At 49.7% G+C, this 18,458-nt stretch overlaps 2 protein-coding genes across 4 annotated transcripts in view; one reads left to right on the top strand and one right to left on the bottom strand.

Moving 5' to 3' along the window:
* Positions 1–18,458, bottom strand: part of RBM23 (RNA binding motif protein 23) — a 443,258-nt gene that overhangs the window by 292,377 nt on the left and 132,423 nt on the right. The gene's annotated exons all lie outside the window — the stretch shown is intronic.
* OXA1L (OXA1L mitochondrial inner membrane protein) lies at positions 10,552–16,868 on the top strand. Its single transcript, XM_066628181.1, has 10 exons — positions 10,552–10,662; positions 12,292–12,435; positions 12,587–12,767; positions 12,994–13,137; positions 13,395–13,480; positions 13,563–13,727; positions 14,826–14,930; positions 16,098–16,260; positions 16,357–16,437; positions 16,643–16,868. Exons 1-10 carry the CDS (start codon positions 10,576–10,578, stop codon positions 16,744–16,746), a joined length of 1,260 nt encoding a protein of 419 aa, XP_066484278.1. The 5' UTR covers positions 10,552–10,575; the 3' UTR covers positions 16,747–16,868.

Here is an 18,458-nt window from a genome sequence, read left to right as displayed (position 1 = left end):
AACGACACTGGCTCTGAAGTCACAGAGGAAAAGGGTGATGATTCTTATACTACCTACCTCCAGATGAAGATCCCTGCATATGACAAGCTCAGTTATTCCTGCTGGATTGTCAAAGAAGGTCTCCCTGTGAAGTTCCCCCAAAGGACCGTGGAGAAATCCCAAGGTCAAAAATGAAGAGCATCCTCACCCAGCATTGCCCCAGAATTGTCTCTAGCATGATCACATGTATGTGTGGTCTGGCTGAATAAATGAGAGCCCACTCACAGATATCTCTTGGGGTGATCGGTTTGGGGAGTACCAGTGATTTGTGTGGGGTGGGTGGGTGGGAACTGGAATGAAGGGGGAGTGTCCATGTCTCAGAAACCGGTATCAGGACCTGGTTGCCATGGGGGAAAATGCATTCAGAAGTATCCCATGTTCTTCATCCCACTCTTTGGTCAAAATCCTCAGTGTTGCATATGTGGGGTTGCCCCATGGTATCTTCACATCAACCCAATGAAGGAAGGGGGTCAGAAAACTACACCCAGGGCACCCACTGAGCTTCATGGTTATGTTGTAGTTTGAACCCAAATCAAACACACGCAGGCCAAGGCCAACAATCTATCGCCCATGTCACACTGGCTTCTCTGCACATGCTCAGATGAGCTCTCTTCTCATTGTACAGAACAGAATTCAGAACAAAAGAGACATTTGTGTCATTAATAAATCTTTGCATTTAAGTGGCAAGTTTCCAGTGTGCAAAGCCATTTAGATCTATTGTTGGAGTTGGTGCAACTCCTTCTGCTGTCCAGTGGGGGCAGTAAGTAAGCGAAAGTAAGCCACAGGGTTGCATTTACTTGCGAGTAAGCAAATGAGCCTTGACCAGGAGCAAAGGGAAATGCAAGGCTAGCTGCATGGTCCCAGTCTGATGAAAGTGGAGCTCAACAAATGCTCCAGAAGGCAGCCCCCCCCCCCAAATAAAGAAGAGGCTTCGCTGGCAAGGTCCATTTTCATTTGTTTTCAGACTTGCAGAGCCAGGTAGTTCCTGACAGTTCTGTGCTTGAAAGAGAAGAATTTGTTCACTTTTTTTCCAGAGTGAAACAAGCTGCTGGTGCTGCCAAATTGTTTGATAAGAAAGTGAAACCGCGGCAGTCTCACTGCCGCCCCCCCTTTTAAAGGGGCAGCCCTCAGATCAGCGCAGAATCAAAGCCACTATCAGCGCTGTTCCGGATCCTGTCGACCTGAGGGTAGCCCCCCTTCTTCCCCTTTAAAAACGGGGAAAGAAGAGGGAGGCAGGCAGATCTGTGCTCAAAACATAAGCAATTGCGGTGATGTGATGATGTCACCACAATTCCTTCCAGTCATGGGGTGGTGTTTTTATGGGCCACCACTGTGCTGCAGACCTGTGATTTCCAATATTTTTCTTTTCATGGCACACGGACCTCTCTGGTCTTTGCCTCTTGGGATGCTACTTCTGAGAGACTCTTCTGGGTCCAATGGCTGTTTCTAGGGCAATTGTTTGTGTGAACAAACTGTCTGTTCCAGTTGCGGATCTACCATTGAGTCCAATGGGGCAAATGCCCCAGGAGCAAACCTCTATGACCCCATGCGAGCCTCTCTGAGGTTTCCCAGAAGCAGAGTTGATAGCCCCGGGTTGCATGAGGCTCTGTGAGCCTCATGTGAGTTGGGGGGGGTGGACTTTCGCACAGGGGGTGGCAACAGTTCAAGGGGAGGGGCCATCGCAGGCCTTTGTGTATACAGATGGCCAGTGGTCCAGAGCCTCGGGATTTCGGGTCTCCAGTTCAGGACCCCGGCCCAATTCAAGGCTGTATTAGACAACATAAAATATATAAGATGATCTGGTCATCTTGAGCCTCCAGAGAATTCACAGGATGTTCTGGTCAGTTTGAGTCTCGGGGGAAGGGCAAAGAAAATTAAGCAACGAAGAAGGCCAAATGACGGCAAACAAAAGCCAATCTAGAGCACATATGCAAGCAGAAGGCACGCTGAGCCTGCTGGAACTTGCTGACGGTTGTCATATTGATGAACTGCTGGCACCCAGTTTGTGCCAATCTGCCTCTCTCCTCCCCCTCCCATCTATCCTGTTTTCCTCATCTCCCCTGCCATGTCCCTCTTATGTTTCCTCCCCTCCCCACTCCTCCCCTCCCCCTCCCCTTGCACTGCCCCTCCTTCCTCCAGCAAGCTCAAAGAGTACATATGCCAAGTAAAAGCCTGAAGTCTTTGCTCATTTCAGTGAGAAGTGAGCCCCACTTGCAGACGAAATACAATGGGATCTGATTGAACCCCTGCCAGGGTTTCAGTGCCTCTCTGAGAATCCAAGTGGTGTGAGTCCTGCAGAAACATCTGCCCAGGGCGTGGGGCTGGGGAAGTCCACTGCAGGTCTGTCCCTCTTCCCCACCACAGCAGAGAAAGGAGCAAGTTCTTGCTAAGACAGTTGCCCCAGAAACTGAGCCACAGAACCCAGATGAGTTTTTCAGCAATTTTCAACTGTTGTGCTCCAAACTTCTGTGTCACGCCTGCATATTTTCTTGGCACACCAATGTGCCACACACACCAGTGGGAAACTGCTGCTGTAGAAGAATGTTGCCAGAGGGAGTGAGGCTTGCCAGCACACTTCAGCGGCCCCAAACTAAAGGTTTTTCTCTATCTGTTGGAAGCAAAGCTGGAAGCCTTGAAGAGGTTAATATATCAGGTTGAGTCTCATCATCTGTGAGGGTTCCATTCCCAGAACTCAGGTGCCTGGCAAAATTCTCTCTAATGCAAATCAATTTGAAAAACCAATTCCCTTTGCTCTGTGCTTTCAAAACAGCCTTGCTGCCCTTTGGGATGTTTCAGACAGAGTCATTAGGCAAACAATCCATCAGTCAGTCTCTCTCCAGGGGAGCCAGCGACCCCTCCCTTCATCCAGAGCAAAGTGATTATCTTTCTTTCAGGTGCTCAGGGGGAAGGGAGGGGTCCCTTGGAGTGAAGCTAAGTACCTGGAGAGAGAATGATGGATGGATTGTCAGCCAGCTGCCCTCTCTCCAACTAACAAGGCCATTGTCATTGTCTGGAAAGTATCAACAAAGGCTGGAGGGACCAGTTCCACAAGGACTGTAGGGCCACAAGAGTCTGAAACTGAGGTGCAGTAAAGACAGAACCGTTTTTCTTCCACAGTGAATCGGAAAAGAGCACTGCTGGTGCTCAATTCCCCCAACACTTCTGTTTTCTCTAAGTGACCCATGCACTGAAGACGCTTCTTCTCTTATCAAATCACAGTGGCATCACTGGGTTTATTTCTTCCAGTGCGGGAAGCACCCCCATGATGGACCTCCTCCCATGCAGTGGGGTAACACCCTGGGCAGTGGGTGTGGTGGTGTCCCATTCCCCCACCCCACTGGTGTTTTTTGGGGCTATAACTTCTCATAGAACAGAAATTTTGATGTGGTTTGTGCAATTTGCATTCTGCATTCTGCATGAAATTACACATTGAATGAGACTTAACATGATGGTTTATTCCCACTCTGCTCAGTGATGGTGCTTCTTCCTGGCAAGGGAAAGGGCAGCAGCATACTGAGCGCATCTACTCCAAAATAAGTCCCACAGAGTTCACAGAGCCTTACTCCCAGGTACGTCAGTGTGTCTAGCATGGAAACCTCAGAAACGGAGGCTGCCGCCCTCCGCTACACACTCAGCTGCTGGGACTGGGGCTGACTTCTGAGGAGGCTTGCAGGGCACTGTCTGGCTGTGTCCCTGGGTGCTCAGCCCCTCCCCGAAGCGATCCCCAGTCTCTGGAGGGAAAGGGTCTCTGCAGGGGAGTGTGTTGCTTGTTTGTTTCCAGGGAAAGCTCAGGACAGTTTGCAAGCTTTAAAGCCTGGAACATAGTTACCAAAGGAACACAAATCAGGGACAGACAATTAGAGCACAACAGAGCTGGAGCACTGAAAGCCACACACCAGCAGTTCAGGCTGTTCTCATTCATTTCCCTGAAGGATGCAGACCAAACCTGCACAGGTGAGTCTTTCCTCATCCTCTGCCGCTCCCTGGTGGACACCAAGCGAACTGCAGCACTTTCAAGTCCAGCCAAATTAATTCTCATTTAACAGCAACACCAGCTGCAGTCCTTGACTCAGTTGCAGTCTGGGGCCATGAGTCCCTTCTACTCACACTTTTCTACTTCCTAAGGCAGTGTTTCTCAAACTGTGGGTCGGGACCCACTAGATGGGTCACGAGCCAATTTCAAGTGGGTCCCCATTTATATTTTTAATATATTAGACGATGCTACCATGGTATGTGACTGCATTTGGGGCAATGTTACAGACTTGTACTTTTAACAAGCTACTAGGTTTTAACCTAGTCTTTTAACAATGCCAGTGACCTTTTTAAAAGGTTAATTGTTAAAAGACAATGCCTAATGTCTTTTAACAATGACAGCCAATGGGACTTACTCCTAGGTAAGTGTGGATAGGATTGCAGCATAGGATTGTGAAAAATTTCCTGCTTGATGACGCCACTTCCGGTCATGACATCACTTCTGGTGGGTCCTGACAGATTGTCCTTCTAAAAAGTGGGTCCTGGGGCTAAATGTGAGAGAACCACTGTCCTAAGGAGTTTTGTAAGATTCTGTGCCAATTCTCTACTGCCCTCCTGTGGACGTCATAATATTGCAGGAGCTGAAAGTTAAAAAGGACAGAGACACACCCCTCAGCATCAAATGCTGGCAGCCTTAATAAAAGCAGCCCCACACTTGGGCCCCTCCACCCTTCGCCTTGCTACCAAACCACCCCAAATCCCAAACTGGCTTCCGTTAGTGTTGGCAAGCAGGGCATGACTGGCGCTGCCTGGCATGAAGGCATCTGCTGCCCCTCCTTGCATAGCACCAAGGAAAACAATTCAGGAAAAATTCACAGCAGCCCCACTGACAGCAGAGCTCCATTCTGCTGCTCCCTTCCCTACAGCCCTTTGACCATGGAGCACCAACCCTGATGAAATTTCCTTTGGACAGAAGCCCAAGCTCCACGGGACTGGGCCTGCAGCTCCAGGCTGAACTTGTCCAGAGACTCTCAAGAAACCTCAGCAGATGTGTCTTGAACTGAACCCCCAAGTCCCTCATAGCATCACGTTCCTGGTTTCAGGTGCTCATCTGTCCCCCCACCAGCTACTCCAAGGGAAGGGATATCCTGTGTGATATGAACCTCCTCCCTTGGGATGGTACTGAGGGCTCAGGGGCCACCAGAGCAGATGTTAATCTTCACCAGGTTGAGCTGTTGTAAGGAGTAGATCATAATAATAGGCTTTGCCCATTGAAAACTGGCTACAGAAATGCAAAGATTTATTGTCACGCATGTCTCTTTTGTTCTGAATTCTGCTCTGTACAGTGAGAAGAGAGCTCATCTGAGCATGTGCAGAGAAGCCAGTGTGAAATGGGGGACAGAATGTTGGGCTTAACTCCTGTGTGTATGAGTTGAGTTCAAACAACAACATAGCAATGAAGCTCAGTGGGTGTAGTGTCCCTCCCCTCCTTCTCTGGGTTGATGTGATGATATAATGGGACAACCCCACATATGCAACTGTGATGTCATTGACAAAAAAAAAGTGGGATGAAGAAGGTGAGATTCATGTGTCTACTGAGACACATGAGAGCAACCTGATAACAACCTTGTCCTGAAGCCAGATTCTGAGACATGAACCCTTCCATCTCCTTTCTTCGTTCAACTTCCGCTCACCTCCCACAAATCAATGGTGCTCCCAAAACAGATCACCCCTGGAGATATCTGTGAGTGGGCTCTCATTGATTCAGCCACAGGCCACACAGGCATGTGATAATGCTAGAGACAGTTCTGGGGCAGTGCTGGTTGAGAATGGTCTTCATTCCTGATCGTGGGATTTCTCCCCGATTTTCTGGGTGAACTTCATGGGGATGCCTTCATAGACCATTGTGCAGGAAATTTCATTCCCCGGTTTCAGCTCATATGGAGGGATGTTCAACTAGCTGTAGATATAAGAAAAACTATCACTCTTTTTCTCTGTAATTTGGGAGCCAACGTGTTGAGTCCCCAAGTTCTCATGAAAGGATGGCAACTGATGTCAGTGCTCCTGAGGGGTTGTACAGGAAGGCAGGGAGGTGTCAGGGAAGAATGTGCCACCCTAGATTTCCTTGGACAATTCTGGGCAAGTGGCTTTTTCTCACAGTCAAGGGCTGTCAAAATGCCATAGTTTGGATACCCAAATTCAGATTAATTACTACCCTAGGGGTGTGGGGGACATGCACAAATTGGATTCCTCTGCATAATGTAGCTTGGCTCAGTTACTCGAGCCACATGCTATGGAAAGGCTCCCTGATGGTGGAACACTGGCCTGGACCATGGAAACAGAGGTTGGTGGGGTTGGAGGTCTGCTGGGGAGACTGTCCTTTGCTGCTCTGGTGCTGATAACAGAACACTGAACTTCACCAGACACCTGTGGTGATGTAGTGACAACATCTGACACCCAGGGGCACAACATTTTTAACACACACACCCCCCCCCACCCTCAGAACACCTTAGAAAGCCATTTTGAGTTTTCAGCAAAAACCAGAAGTGCTTTTTTAAGTACTCTGTCTTGAGGACTTCTGATGGTTGGGAAGACAGCACACAAGCTTCCGAGCCTCACAAGGCTGCTTTTAGGCCTAAGGTCTGCCACTGGGGGTGTGAAATGGCACCCCATCAAGGGGTTGTACTGAGGGCAATTGACCCCCCCAGCCTCTCCTTAGCTACACCACTGGATACCTGCTTGCTTCCACTAGTGATGGCTAGTGGATGAGGACTTCTTGCAGTCCTTGACTCTGCTATAAGAAAGAGTCCATCAGAGTTTTCCATGGTAGCAGATTCTTTGGGTTACCCAGCATGGGCTGTTGCAGGTATGCGGTTAATGGGGTCACTGCAAACAGGCAGGATGGATGAGCCCATGGAGGGGCTGGAGGTGGTCAATTCATAGAGATACATTGAAGGCCATGACCCTGTGAGCAGAAAGAAAGAAAAGAGACAGCAGATGGGTGAGTTTGGGCCTGACGTGGCTTTTTGTACTCCTCAGGTGACAGCCGTGGTGTTGGATTTCCCTGGATTTCAACCCCTCTATCCAACTTCAACATGATCCAGTTCTTAACCAAATACTAGGGTGTTCCATGACTGCTGTTAACAAGACAGTGATTGTCCAGTGCTCATTTAAACTTGTGTCTCTGTGAATCTCCAGAAAGGCAGGTAAGGAGTGAAGGGGCTTCCTCTGCTCAGAAGCAGGGCTGGCCTTAGGAGCTGTGGGGCCCAAGTGGAAACTTTTTTGTTCAGCAGCAAGGCAAGCTCCGGGATTCTCTGGGGCAAAGACCTGACAGTTAATCTGGCACAGAACAGATGCAAAATTCATATTGCCAACATACCAGGTAGAATTGTTAAGATGGAGGTTTCCGATAAATGTTTGCACCCCTGCCACTGGCTTCGTATGTCATTGGTTAGAGCAGGGGTGCCCAAACCCCGGCCCTGGGGCCACTTGCAGCCCTCAAGGGTTCCCAATCCGGCCCTCAGGAAGGCCCCAGTCTCCAATGAGCCTCTCCCCTTGAGAGACTTGCTGGAACCCACGCTAGCCTGATGCAACTGCTCTCAGTGTGATGGCCAACTGTTCATCCTCTCTCGTGAGCTGTGGGACGAGGGCTCCCTCCACTGCTTGATGTTTCATATCTGTGATGCAGCAAATGAAAGGCCATCCTTGCTTTGTGCAAGGCCTTTTATAGGCCTTGAACTATTGCAAGACCTTCATTCATTCATTCATATTAGTTCCATCTCTAATATATTCATTTATGTAAATTTATTCACATTTGAAATGTGAATTAATTCTTTTTTTCCTGGCCCCCAACACAGTGTCAGAGAGATGATGTGGCCCACCCAGCCAAAAAGTTTGGACAACCCTGGGTTAGAGGTATAGAAGGTCATTTCACACCCAGGGCCCATAAATTTTGAACACCCCACATATACAGCAGAATTACGTTCAGTAATAGTCATGACATTAAATGAATGATAATAATGACCAGAAAATAATCACGGTGAACATTTCCCAACAAGAAGGGGATAAACGTCAGTGCCCTCCCCTGCACGTAGTACTCTGTGACATAGTGCCCCTGCATCTGGAGGTTCAATGCAGCCATCAGGGATTGACCTATAGTCTGTTCTCCACCATGAATGTTTATAATCCATTTTTAAAGTCATCTAAGCCAGTGACCAACAACACCAAAACTTCCCACCTGTGGGGCCAAGTGGGGTTGAGGTCACCCCATCACCTTCATTCCTTCATTCCTTTCGTTTCAAAGGCAGCAGAGATCCCAGAGCTCTGCTCCCCTCCACTCACCCCCTCCCGCGCCATACCTGTGACCATTGTGAGGATCAACTGAGAGGCCGCCCCCCTCTGGCCATTATGTAGAACAGACACTGACTTTGTTAATTTTGAGACAGCGCATTTATTGTCCCTCCTTGACAGCTCCTGTCCTAGTTCTCTGCTGCTCTCTGGTGGACATATTCAGTACTGCAGCATTCCAATACATGCACCTCTTTCATTCTGTGGACTCTTCATCCCTTCCTTCTCCTACATACTACTGAATGTTCGCACCCATGCTCAACAGCTAACCCAGCCATGATTTTGGCACTATTAGCCTCCACTTTTGTGTTATCCGCTTTTGGGTATGGAGACAACTGAGGGCCCAATCTTATTCCGTTTTCTAGTGCCGGTGCAGCCATGTCAATGGGGCGTGCACTGCATCTTGTGGTGGGGCAGCAGTCACAGAGGCCACCTTAAGGTATGGGAACATTTCTTCCCATACCATAAGACTGCATTGCAGCTGCACCAGTGCTGGAAAATTTGATAGGATTGGGCCCTGAGCTGGCAGTGGAGAACTAAAAGAAATGATGAAGGGCCATCGTCTGGCAGTTTCTACCTGAGCAAGCCGCTGCTGTTTCAGATGTGTGAACACAGCCCAAGGATTGCACACTGGCCTGCTTTGCCATGACAGCTGTGAAAGTCCACATCTCAGCCTGAAAACATATACAGGTGGTGCCTCGGTATCCAATGAGTTGGTATCCACTGATTTGACTCAGATCTGATACCGGGGTCCACATTTAAATGCCTTGTAAGAAGGGGGGGGGAAGCACCAAAATTCAATTTCCTACCTTTGTGCTGTTAAACTACACCAGTTGCAAGCTTCTCAGGGTAACAAATAGCTATAAAGACACACTTCCAGGTTTCTTGCTCCTCCATACTCACCCCAGAATACATGAGTACACACTATTCTGCATTCAGCCACGAGATGGGCTGAATAATGGAATCTAACAGAATAAAATGATTCCATTAGGAGCAATGGAAGAGCAAGAAACCTGGAAGTGGGTCTTTAAAGCTATTTTTCCACTTATTTGATATCCACTGATTTTGCTTATCCACCAGGGGTTCTGGAATGGAACCCCAGTGGATAGTGAGGCACAACCTGCAAAGAAAGGTCAGGAAAAAATTCTGCAAATGTAACCATTTGAAAAAGGAAATCAGTCAATAAAACACACAACATTGTAACTTGGTAAAGAAAATAATGTAATTTATGCATCATCTGTTACAAAAGAAGCTACATGTCCCTTGCATAGACTGTGTGCATGACTGGAAGAAAGGGGTGAAGGTTTCTAGCAGGGATGCGTGGTGGGTGGGGAGGAAGGGGGCACGTGGGTTGTGTGTGCTTGCACATCTCACACGGTGGGGGTGCTTTTCAAAGGACTTCGGTGGGGAGGCTCTGCCTCCCCTGCCTCCCCACTAAGCGCATGGGTTGTGTGCTTGCACACCTCACCTAGTGGCGGTGCTTTTCAAAGAACTCCAGTGAAGAGGCTCTGCCTCCTCTGCCTCCCCACCAAGCACATGGGTTGTGCGTGCTTGCACACCTCATACAGTGGCGGTGCTTTTCAGGACTCCAGCGGGGAGGCTCAGCCTCCCCACCCACTGCACATCCCTGGTTTCTGCAACCCCACAAGCGCCTTCAGTGCTTGCAGCAGGCTGCAAAAGGGGGGAGAGAAACCTTTGCAGGGGTCCCAAGCTCTGTGCTCTACCGCCCCCTGTGGCCACTTCCTAGAAGGCACCTAGAAGCTTGGCTTTGCTTCGTTCTACGGCTGCGCGCTCCACTTTGCCCCAAACAAATATGGCGGTGCTGGGCTGGGGCTTCACTTTGCCCACAACCAGGATGGACTCGCTTCAGGTTACCCGGATGTAGTGAAGGTTAACAGCGCCCTCTTCAAACATGGCGACGGTCTGTGGAGGCAGCTGTCTCGTGAGGGGAAAGGGCTTCAGCCTATAAAAGGGGCGTCTCTTTGCAGTCCTATGACTTATTTCCCTTCAAGGGCGCTCCAAACGACTGGGAACCCCACAATCCAAAAGGCCCGCTTGCCCTTACCCAAGATGGCCCCTCCCCATAGAGGTGAATAGGGCTTTGCCCAAGGCAAAGATGGCGCCGGCAGCCTCACGCGAGCGTCAGTTGTGCTCAGGTGCGCCTGCGCGAAGGGCCCGTGACGCGAACCGGGGTGGCTCCTCCTCCTGGCGGGGACGATGGCGGCTCCTGCGGCGGTCGGGCGTGCGTGGAGCCGGGCGAGGGTGGCTGCGGCGCTTCCCCTGCTCGGGGGGTCCTGCAGGCAGGTGGGCGCTGCTTGAGCGGAGGGGGGGGCGGCTGCAGCACGTCAACGACGTCATCGCGTTCAGGGGTCATGACCTTGTGAGTGCCACAGGAGGGACTAGCTCCTTGAGAGCGGGAAGCCTCTTTGCAAGAGCCACACTTACCTGGGAGTAAGACCCATTGACTACAGTGGGACTTACTTCTAAGTAGACGCATGCATGGGATGGGGTTCTGAGGCTGCAGTCCTGTCCACACTTACCTGGGAGTGAGCCCTATTGACTATAGTGGGGCTTACTTCTGAGTAGACACGTACATGTTACGTGGCTCTGTGTCTCCTTGCTGAAAGGAGAGCTGCACCTGTTGAATTACCCCCATTGGGTGCCCGCTAAAATGCACAGCAGACACCAAGGAAGGTGGCCTCACTTTTCACCCAGTTATATTCAGGATATCCCTGTGCTGCTTTTTTGTTTTGAGTTTTAAGCAGCACATTGCAGAGTGTGTGATTTCTCTGATAAATATTTCTTTACCCAGCATGTGATTAGTCTGTGGAACTCCTTGCTACAGGATGTGGTGATGGCATCTGGCAGAGATGGGATGGACAAATTTGTGGAGGAAAAGTCCATTACAGGTTACAAGAGATGATGGGTAGATGCAACCTCCTGGTTTTTAGATGTAGGCTGTCTCTGACATGCCAAGTACAAAGGACGGCACCAGGATGCAGGTCTCTTGTTTTCTTGTGTGCTCCCAGAGGCATCTGGTGGGCCACTGTGAGATACAGCAAGCTGGACCAGGTGGACCTTTGGGCTGATCCAGCAGAGCTCATCTTTTGTTCTTAGAGCACATCATAAAATACTCATGTGCTTGTGTCATCCTTTTATATTTTGCATGCCATGTTCATCATTAAGTTGCCCACAGCAACTTAGATCTTTCCCATTTAAGATCACTTGACTTTCATTCAGTATCAAACCTCTGTTTAGAACTTGCATGAAAAAGGAAACATGCTCCTAATTCTGGATTTCAAACCTCTGTGAATCTTAAGTGCATTTTTTCTGTTGCGGTGGAGTTACTGTCTCAGTGTGTATAATCCACATTAAATGATCTCAGTATGCCCTACTGGGGTTCAGAAACTGTTGCCTTTTCTTTGGGTGAGGGTGGAGAATTTTGGCCTGCTCTGCCTGATGGCACTGGCATCAATATTGAACCAGTTCAGGGTCCAATCCTATCCAATTTTCCAGTGCCAGAGCTGCTGTGAAAATGGAGTATACACTGCTTCTTGTGTTGAGGGTGCTGTCACAGAGGCCTCCTCAAGATATGGGAACATTTGTTCCCTTACCTTGGGGCTGCATTGTGGCTGCACCGGTGCTGGAAAGTTGGATAGGATTGGGCTCTCAAGATAATACTTTAATCACCCAACCAACCCCTTGTGATTAAGTTCCTGCACACACTGTGGTCCTGCGCAGCCTCAGTTGGATTGGGTCAGTCAGGTGATTCAAGTATTGTCCACACCAAGCCTGTGATAAGAACACTTGGGTCAGAGGGACTTGGGTGTGACTCATTAATTTAACATGTTGCAAGTTGAAGAAGCCTGTTGCTGGAAGTGATCACTGACATCCAGGATGCTGATCTTCTCCTTCTTACAACCTGCTTTCCAGATCCACAGAACATCTGTCCAGTTCACACGGCTACAGTCTAAAGCACCTTTTCTCCCCCATCACCTCTCCCCAAATGGCTGCTGTGTATTCCTCTCAAGGCCAGCAAACCGGTGTCAAAGCACAGCTGCCGTTGCAGGCACCCAGGTAAGGAGACCTTGATGGTACAATTTGGGTTGTTGGCAAGGACTGGGGATTGCAAATGGGGGTCATCAAGAGAAGATGGCACTTGGGAGTTTAGGATTAAGAGGATGCATTTCACCATGGTTTAATATTTTCTCTGCCTCTTCTTCTTCAGGTTGTTCAGGCTGTAGCTGCCCCACCACTAGAGAGCGTGGTCTCCACAGGGGATCTCGTCCAGGAGCTGAGCTTTGCAGAACTGGGCCTGGGCTCCTACACTCCAGTGGGTCTCATCCAGAATGTATTGGAGTGCCTCCATATGGATGCAGGGCTGCCCTGGTGGGGAGCCATCGTAGCAGGTGAAGGGGCTGCAGGAATATCAAGGAGATGGGCATGTGAGCATGGTTTTTCCCTGGCAGAGGGAGCATTGTGGGTAACCGGTGGCCTTTGGCTCCAGTGCATGTAGAATGAATAGTCACTGTTTGTGCACAAGAGGATGTTTGGTATGGTCTCTAGAATTACACTGTGGGTAAAAAAAAACTGTACTATGACTAATAGAGGTCTTTTCTTCCCAAAACCACTCAGGAACGGTGGCGGCCCGTTTCCTGGTTTTACCGCTCATTATCAAGGGCCAGCGAGAGGCCGCCAAGCTCAACAATCACCTTCCGCAAATTAACGAACTGACCAGCCGCATGAACGAGGCCAAGCGTGCAGGGAACAAGTTTGAATGTGAGTCGCCCAATGGGAGGAACGAGCCTGATCTAGGTCCTAAGAGCCGTTGGAAGGAGCCAGCCAGGAAGGAGTGGAGCTGGAATTCCTAGAACAGGGCTGTGCAAAGGAAACAAGAATGCAAAGAGGCTGGAGAGGCATTAGTCTGCAGATGGAGCTTGATCTGCAGAGGAACCGGGAGAGTGCTGGTGTAGAGAGCATAGTGGTAGCTTCCCAGCATTGCTCCTTCCACAGCCTGTTCTTCTTTTCTCCAACAGTTGCAAAGGCTTATTCAGATCTGGCCCTTTACCAGAAAACCCACGACGTGAACCCCTTGCGTGGGTTTCTCGTACCCCTTGTCCAGGTGAGTCACTCCTCCGTAGCTGCACCAGAATTTTCCCCCAGCTTTTCCCCTGTTTGAATTTTTCTCCTTCTCTATCTCCCAGGCACCCATTTTCATCTCGTTCTTCATCGCCTTACGCAAAATGGCAGAGCTTCCTGTGCCCAGCCTGCAGTCCGGGGGGCTGTGGTGGTTCACAGATCTCACGGCAGCTGACCCTTATTACGCCTTGCCGCTGACAGTGACCATCACCATGTGGGCCATCTTGGAGGTAAGATTCGAGCAGTAAAGGAGAATGGTGAGAGACTGTAGTGTTGGACTTGTCTTAGTGACCAGCCACACTTGCTTGTTACCAGCAGTTCCTCTCCTTGCCCAGGTGCTCCAGAACCAGCTGAGCACTGTGTGGGGGAAGCATGGGGCAGTCAATGTGAGATATAGGGAAGGAGTCTGGATTTGTAGGCTCTGGAGAAATTGTTGGAAACATCTGGATAGAACAAGCAATAAATAAAAGAAATTTGTCTTAAGGAGGGGGCACTATGAGTTTTTATTATTTCAGTGCCCTTAATGCCACACCATCTAGGTTAAACTGAGGGGAAGGTTAAACTGAGAGTGAGTGACGAACCAAAGTTCCCAGGCAACTTTCTGGCTGAACAGAGATTTGAACCCGGGTTGCCCCAGTCGGAAGCTAAGCAGGGTCAGGCCTGGTTAGTACTTGGATGGGAGACTGCTTGGGAGTGCTGTAGGCTTATACCATAGTCTTTCAAGATTGAAGGTTGCCAACCATCTCCCTATACTGAACACTATCTCCAGATCTTGTCTGATCTTGGAAGCTAAGCAGGGTCAGGCCTGGTTAGTACTTGGATGGGAGACCGCCTGGGAGTGCTGTAGGCTTATACCATAGTCTTTCGAGACTGAAGGTTGCCAACCATCTCCCTATACTGAACACTATCTCCCGATCTTGTCTGATCTAGGAAGCTAAGCAGGGTCAGGCCTGGTTAGTACTTGGATGGGAGACCGCCTGGGAATACCTGGTGCTGTAGGCTTATACCATAGTCTTTCGAGACTGAAGGTTGCCAACCACTGCCCCAGTCTAAGGCCGACACTGATAGGGCAGTGAGGGTGCAGTTCCTCTGAAAATCCAGTGTGAATCAGTGAGGGTCCACCACCAGCTGACCATGCTGTCTACCCAGGCTTCGGCTGGTCTGAAAGGAAGGCATCACCTGTCACTGCTTGGGACCACACACCCCTTCGTGGCGCCGTGTAGGCACACATCCAAAGGTGTCAGTTTCAGCATCTCTGCTCTCAGAAATCTCATGGGATGAGGGGGGCACAGAGCAAGCATAACTTTCTCCATTTTTCTTTCTGGCAGCTGGGGGCAGAGTCAGGCGTGTCCAACCCAAACCTGCGAGTTATGAAGACCATCTTCCGGGTGATGCCCCTTGTCATCTTGCCTCTCACCATCTCCTTCCCCACGGTAAGAGAGATTCCCTTTTCATTCGTGCTCTGAAAAGAAGTCACAGCCAGGGGGTGCTTCTCTTTACGTATTTGTCCAACGCATCCCGTCACTGGTTCCCAAAGGCTCAATTCACAGGCCTGCTTAGTACACCTTCAGTTCTTTTCTCCTAGTATCGACTGGATTGTATGGTTGCGTATTTTTCCACATTGGCAAAAGCGACACTCTTGCCTTACCCGAGTCATACCAAATACGTTTCTAGTCCTCATGGTGTGACTTCGGATCTCCTTGTACATAAGAACATAAGAACAGCCCCACTGGATCAAGCCATAGGCCTATCTAGTCCAGCTTCCTGTATCTCACAGCGGCCCACCAAATGCCCCAGGGAGCACACCAGATCACAAGAGACCTCATCCTGGTGCCCTCCCTTGCATCTGGCATTCTGACATAACCCATTTCTAAAATCAGGAGGTTGCGCATACACATCATGGCTTGTACCCCATAATGGATTTTTCCTCCAGAAACTTGTCCAATCCCCTTTTAAAGGCGTCTAGGCTACACGCCATCACCACATCCTGTGGCAAGGAGTTCCACGGACTAACCACACGCTGAGTAAAGAAATATTTTCTTTTGTCTGTCCTAACCCACCCAACACTCAATTTTAGTGGATGTCCAATTTTAGTACATGCGGACGCAAAGCGAATGTTCTCAAACCTCCAACTAGGGAGAAACAAAACACCCTTTGCTGTGAATCTGCTGTTCCAACTTCCTGTACAGTCCACTGCTTAAGCCATTTTAGACCCAGGGCAGCCACCCAACACTGTTGTACTAAAACTGCTGAGGCTGCAATCTTTCCTGAGAATAAGCCCCATTGAACAAAATAGGACTTACTTCTGAGTAGACCTGGTTAGTATTTTGCCCTGAGAGTCGTAAAACTAAGATGATGTGGGAGTCGGCTGGCTGATCCCTGTTCTGGACAGCAGTATGTACCTTTGCGGTCCTCTTTGAAAGTGGTTATCTCTGTGTCTGAATGCGCCTCCCGAGGGAACTGTGACAGCCTTTGATTGATCCTGTGAGTGTTTGGCTGTTTGGTGTTTGGACGAACCGTACGCAAACTGTCCCATGTGTGCTGTAACAAGCCAGAGCAGTGTCCACTAACGTGCTCTCTCTCCCCTACCTTCCCCACAGGCCATCTTCACCTACTGGCTGACATCGAACATGTTCTCGCTAGTGCAGGTGGCCGTGCTGCGCGTACCCGCCGTCCGCGCACGGCTGCGCATCCCCGACCGCATACAGCACGACCCGGCTGCCCTGCCTCCTCAGGAAGGTTTTGTGAAGAGCCTCAAAAAGGGTATGTTGGGAGCAAATGGGGAACGCGCGAGGTGCCGAGTGGGGCAAGGGCCTTCCCACTCATCCGGGGTTAACAGCCTCCGGACTTTCTTTCCAGGGTGGAAAAATGCACAGTTGGCTCAGCAGCTGGAAGAGCGGGAGCGGCGCATCAAAAACCACCTGGATTTGGCAGCTAAGGGTGAGCCTCCTCCACTCCTTGCCCTCACTGGACGCCATCCATGACCAGGCCTTCCCAAGAAGTTGTCACAGTCAAGCACAGTGGCGTTATTCCCTCTTCATTTTAAAATACATTTGGAGACAAAGGGATTGCGTTGCTTTCTTGCTTGCTTTGGAAAAGGGAACATAAAACCTCAAGGTCACCATTTGTTCTCTCTTGCTTCCAGGGCCATTGCGACAGACCTTTACCCATAATCCCTTGCAGCAGCACGCGCCTCCTACTACGAAGCCTCCACCGCCGAAAAGACCATGGGAAGATACGCTGGGCTGAGCAGCAAATGCTCCCCCACCCCCTTTCAGAGCAGAGACTTGGCTATGGGGACAGCACAGTGTTTACTCCCTCGCACCCCGTTCCTGTTTTCTGATCTTTCAAAATAAAGGACTTGGAAGTTACTTCTGCTGAACTGTGGGATGAAGAAACAGAAGGCAGGCAGGGCAGATGAGTGGCTGCCTCTGTTCCGATCCCCAAGATCAATTCAAGTTACCTTTAATGCGGTGCATAGGGTTTCCCTTCCTGTCAAGGACTCTACTTCCGGGTCTCTCCTGGAGACCCGCATGGGGAATAATTGCAAAATACAGGCCTGTAAGGAATGAGACCGCATTACAGTGGAAGCGAGGAACAGCGTACCGGTTCATAGCAGAGACCTTGGAACCTACAAAGTAGGAAGGCCGTCACCTCCATGCTCTGCTTCCATTGCCCATCCAGTCCAGCATTCTGTTTCCCACAGTGGTCCCCCAGCTGTCTCTAGGCAGCCCACAAGCAGAATAAAAAGGTCCCTGTCTCCCCCACACCTGGGACAAAGAAGCATGCTGCCACTGAATCAAGAAGTGAATAGCCATCACTAAGTAGTCCATCATTAGTCGCCCCTAAGAGACCTGTCCTCTCTGAAGTGGTCCAGTCTCCCTTTAAGGCTATTCAGTGAATTCTGCAGCCAAATTACATGCTGTGAAAATAAATCCCTTCTTTCGTCTGTTGTAAATTTGCCAGTCGGTTTCAGTGATTGCCAGTAAGGGAGAAATGCTTCTCTCTCCATGCTGTGCTTAATGGGAGAGGCCCTGCTGCAATCAATCCTGGAGAGGATGAGACAGGTAGAAATTTATTAGGGGCAGAGAACCCTGTGGCCACACACCTTTTCCCCGAAAAGCCTATGACTCCCACTGTGAGATGGAAATCAGAGGCCGAGGCTGTTGCCTCCCTGCACTCTGGAGAGATCTGCACCTCCTTTCTCTTTCAGCTTCTTTCTTACTAGTTCCCTTGTATTTAAAAGTCCTCGTGTCTGAAGCCACATGTGTCGGTGTTGGACTTCCTTGGAAGTTTTCCAGTTACATACATGCTAAGCTGGATAGCACCATGGGCACTGCTCCCTATCAGTTCAACCGCACTTGCACCTTTCACCAGGGCCTGGGTGCCACATAGGATCAAATCTCAACTTGCCACCCCTTAGTTCCAACCCAACTATTCGAGGGCATGCTAGCTTCTAAGAATCAACTAAATGTGTCTAGGCCTTGGGTATTTCTCGGTAACGGTCTGAACATGAATTTGCCCAGTCTGTTGGAGGGTAACCGAAGTCACCCCTAATTATGCTTTCTCCTTTGGAGAGCTCCCTGATTTATTTCTCCAGGTCACGATCACTCTCATCATTTTGATCAGGGTGGCAATAACATGTTTCCAGCATAGTCAACCTTCATCCATTAGTTCAGCACTCATCGATTTGATCCAATACAGGTGCCAACTCCATGTTAGAAGAGCTTCAAGGACCTCCCGGACATGACCAGAAGGTGCTTCTGGTCACTTCCAAGCGGTCCTTTGAGAGCTTTCTGCATCCATGGAAATTGGTATCTTTGGGGGGGTGGGTCTGGTAGTGGATCCCCCACAGAAACCAAGGGCCCATTGTACTAAAATATTATTTGAGCCTTGTATTTCTACTCAAAACACTTACGTGGAGGAGTCTAGTCCCCTGACATTTTCTAGTTTGTTGAATT

Source organism: Tiliqua scincoides, chromosome 5, assembly GCF_035046505.1.
Source record: "Tiliqua scincoides isolate rTilSci1 chromosome 5, rTilSci1.hap2, whole genome shotgun sequence".
Lineage (NCBI taxonomy): Eukaryota > Metazoa > Chordata > Lepidosauria > Squamata > Scincidae > Tiliqua > Tiliqua scincoides.
This window is presented reverse-complemented; position numbering and strand designations above follow the sequence as displayed.

Excerpts from the sequence above, each read along its gene's own strand:
- OXA1L (XM_066628181.1), top strand. The coding sequence starts at position 10,576 with ATGGCGGCTCCTGCGGCGGTCGGGCGTGCGTGGAGCCGGGCGAGGGTG. Across the intron at positions 12,768-12,993 it reads GTGGGGAGCCATCGTAGCAG|GAACGGTGGCGGCCCGTTTC; the intron begins GTGAAGGGGCTG and ends AAAACCACTCAG. Across the intron at positions 13,138-13,394 it reads TGCAGGGAACAAGTTTGAAT|TTGCAAAGGCTTATTCAGAT; the intron begins GTGAGTCGCCCA and ends TTTCTCCAACAG.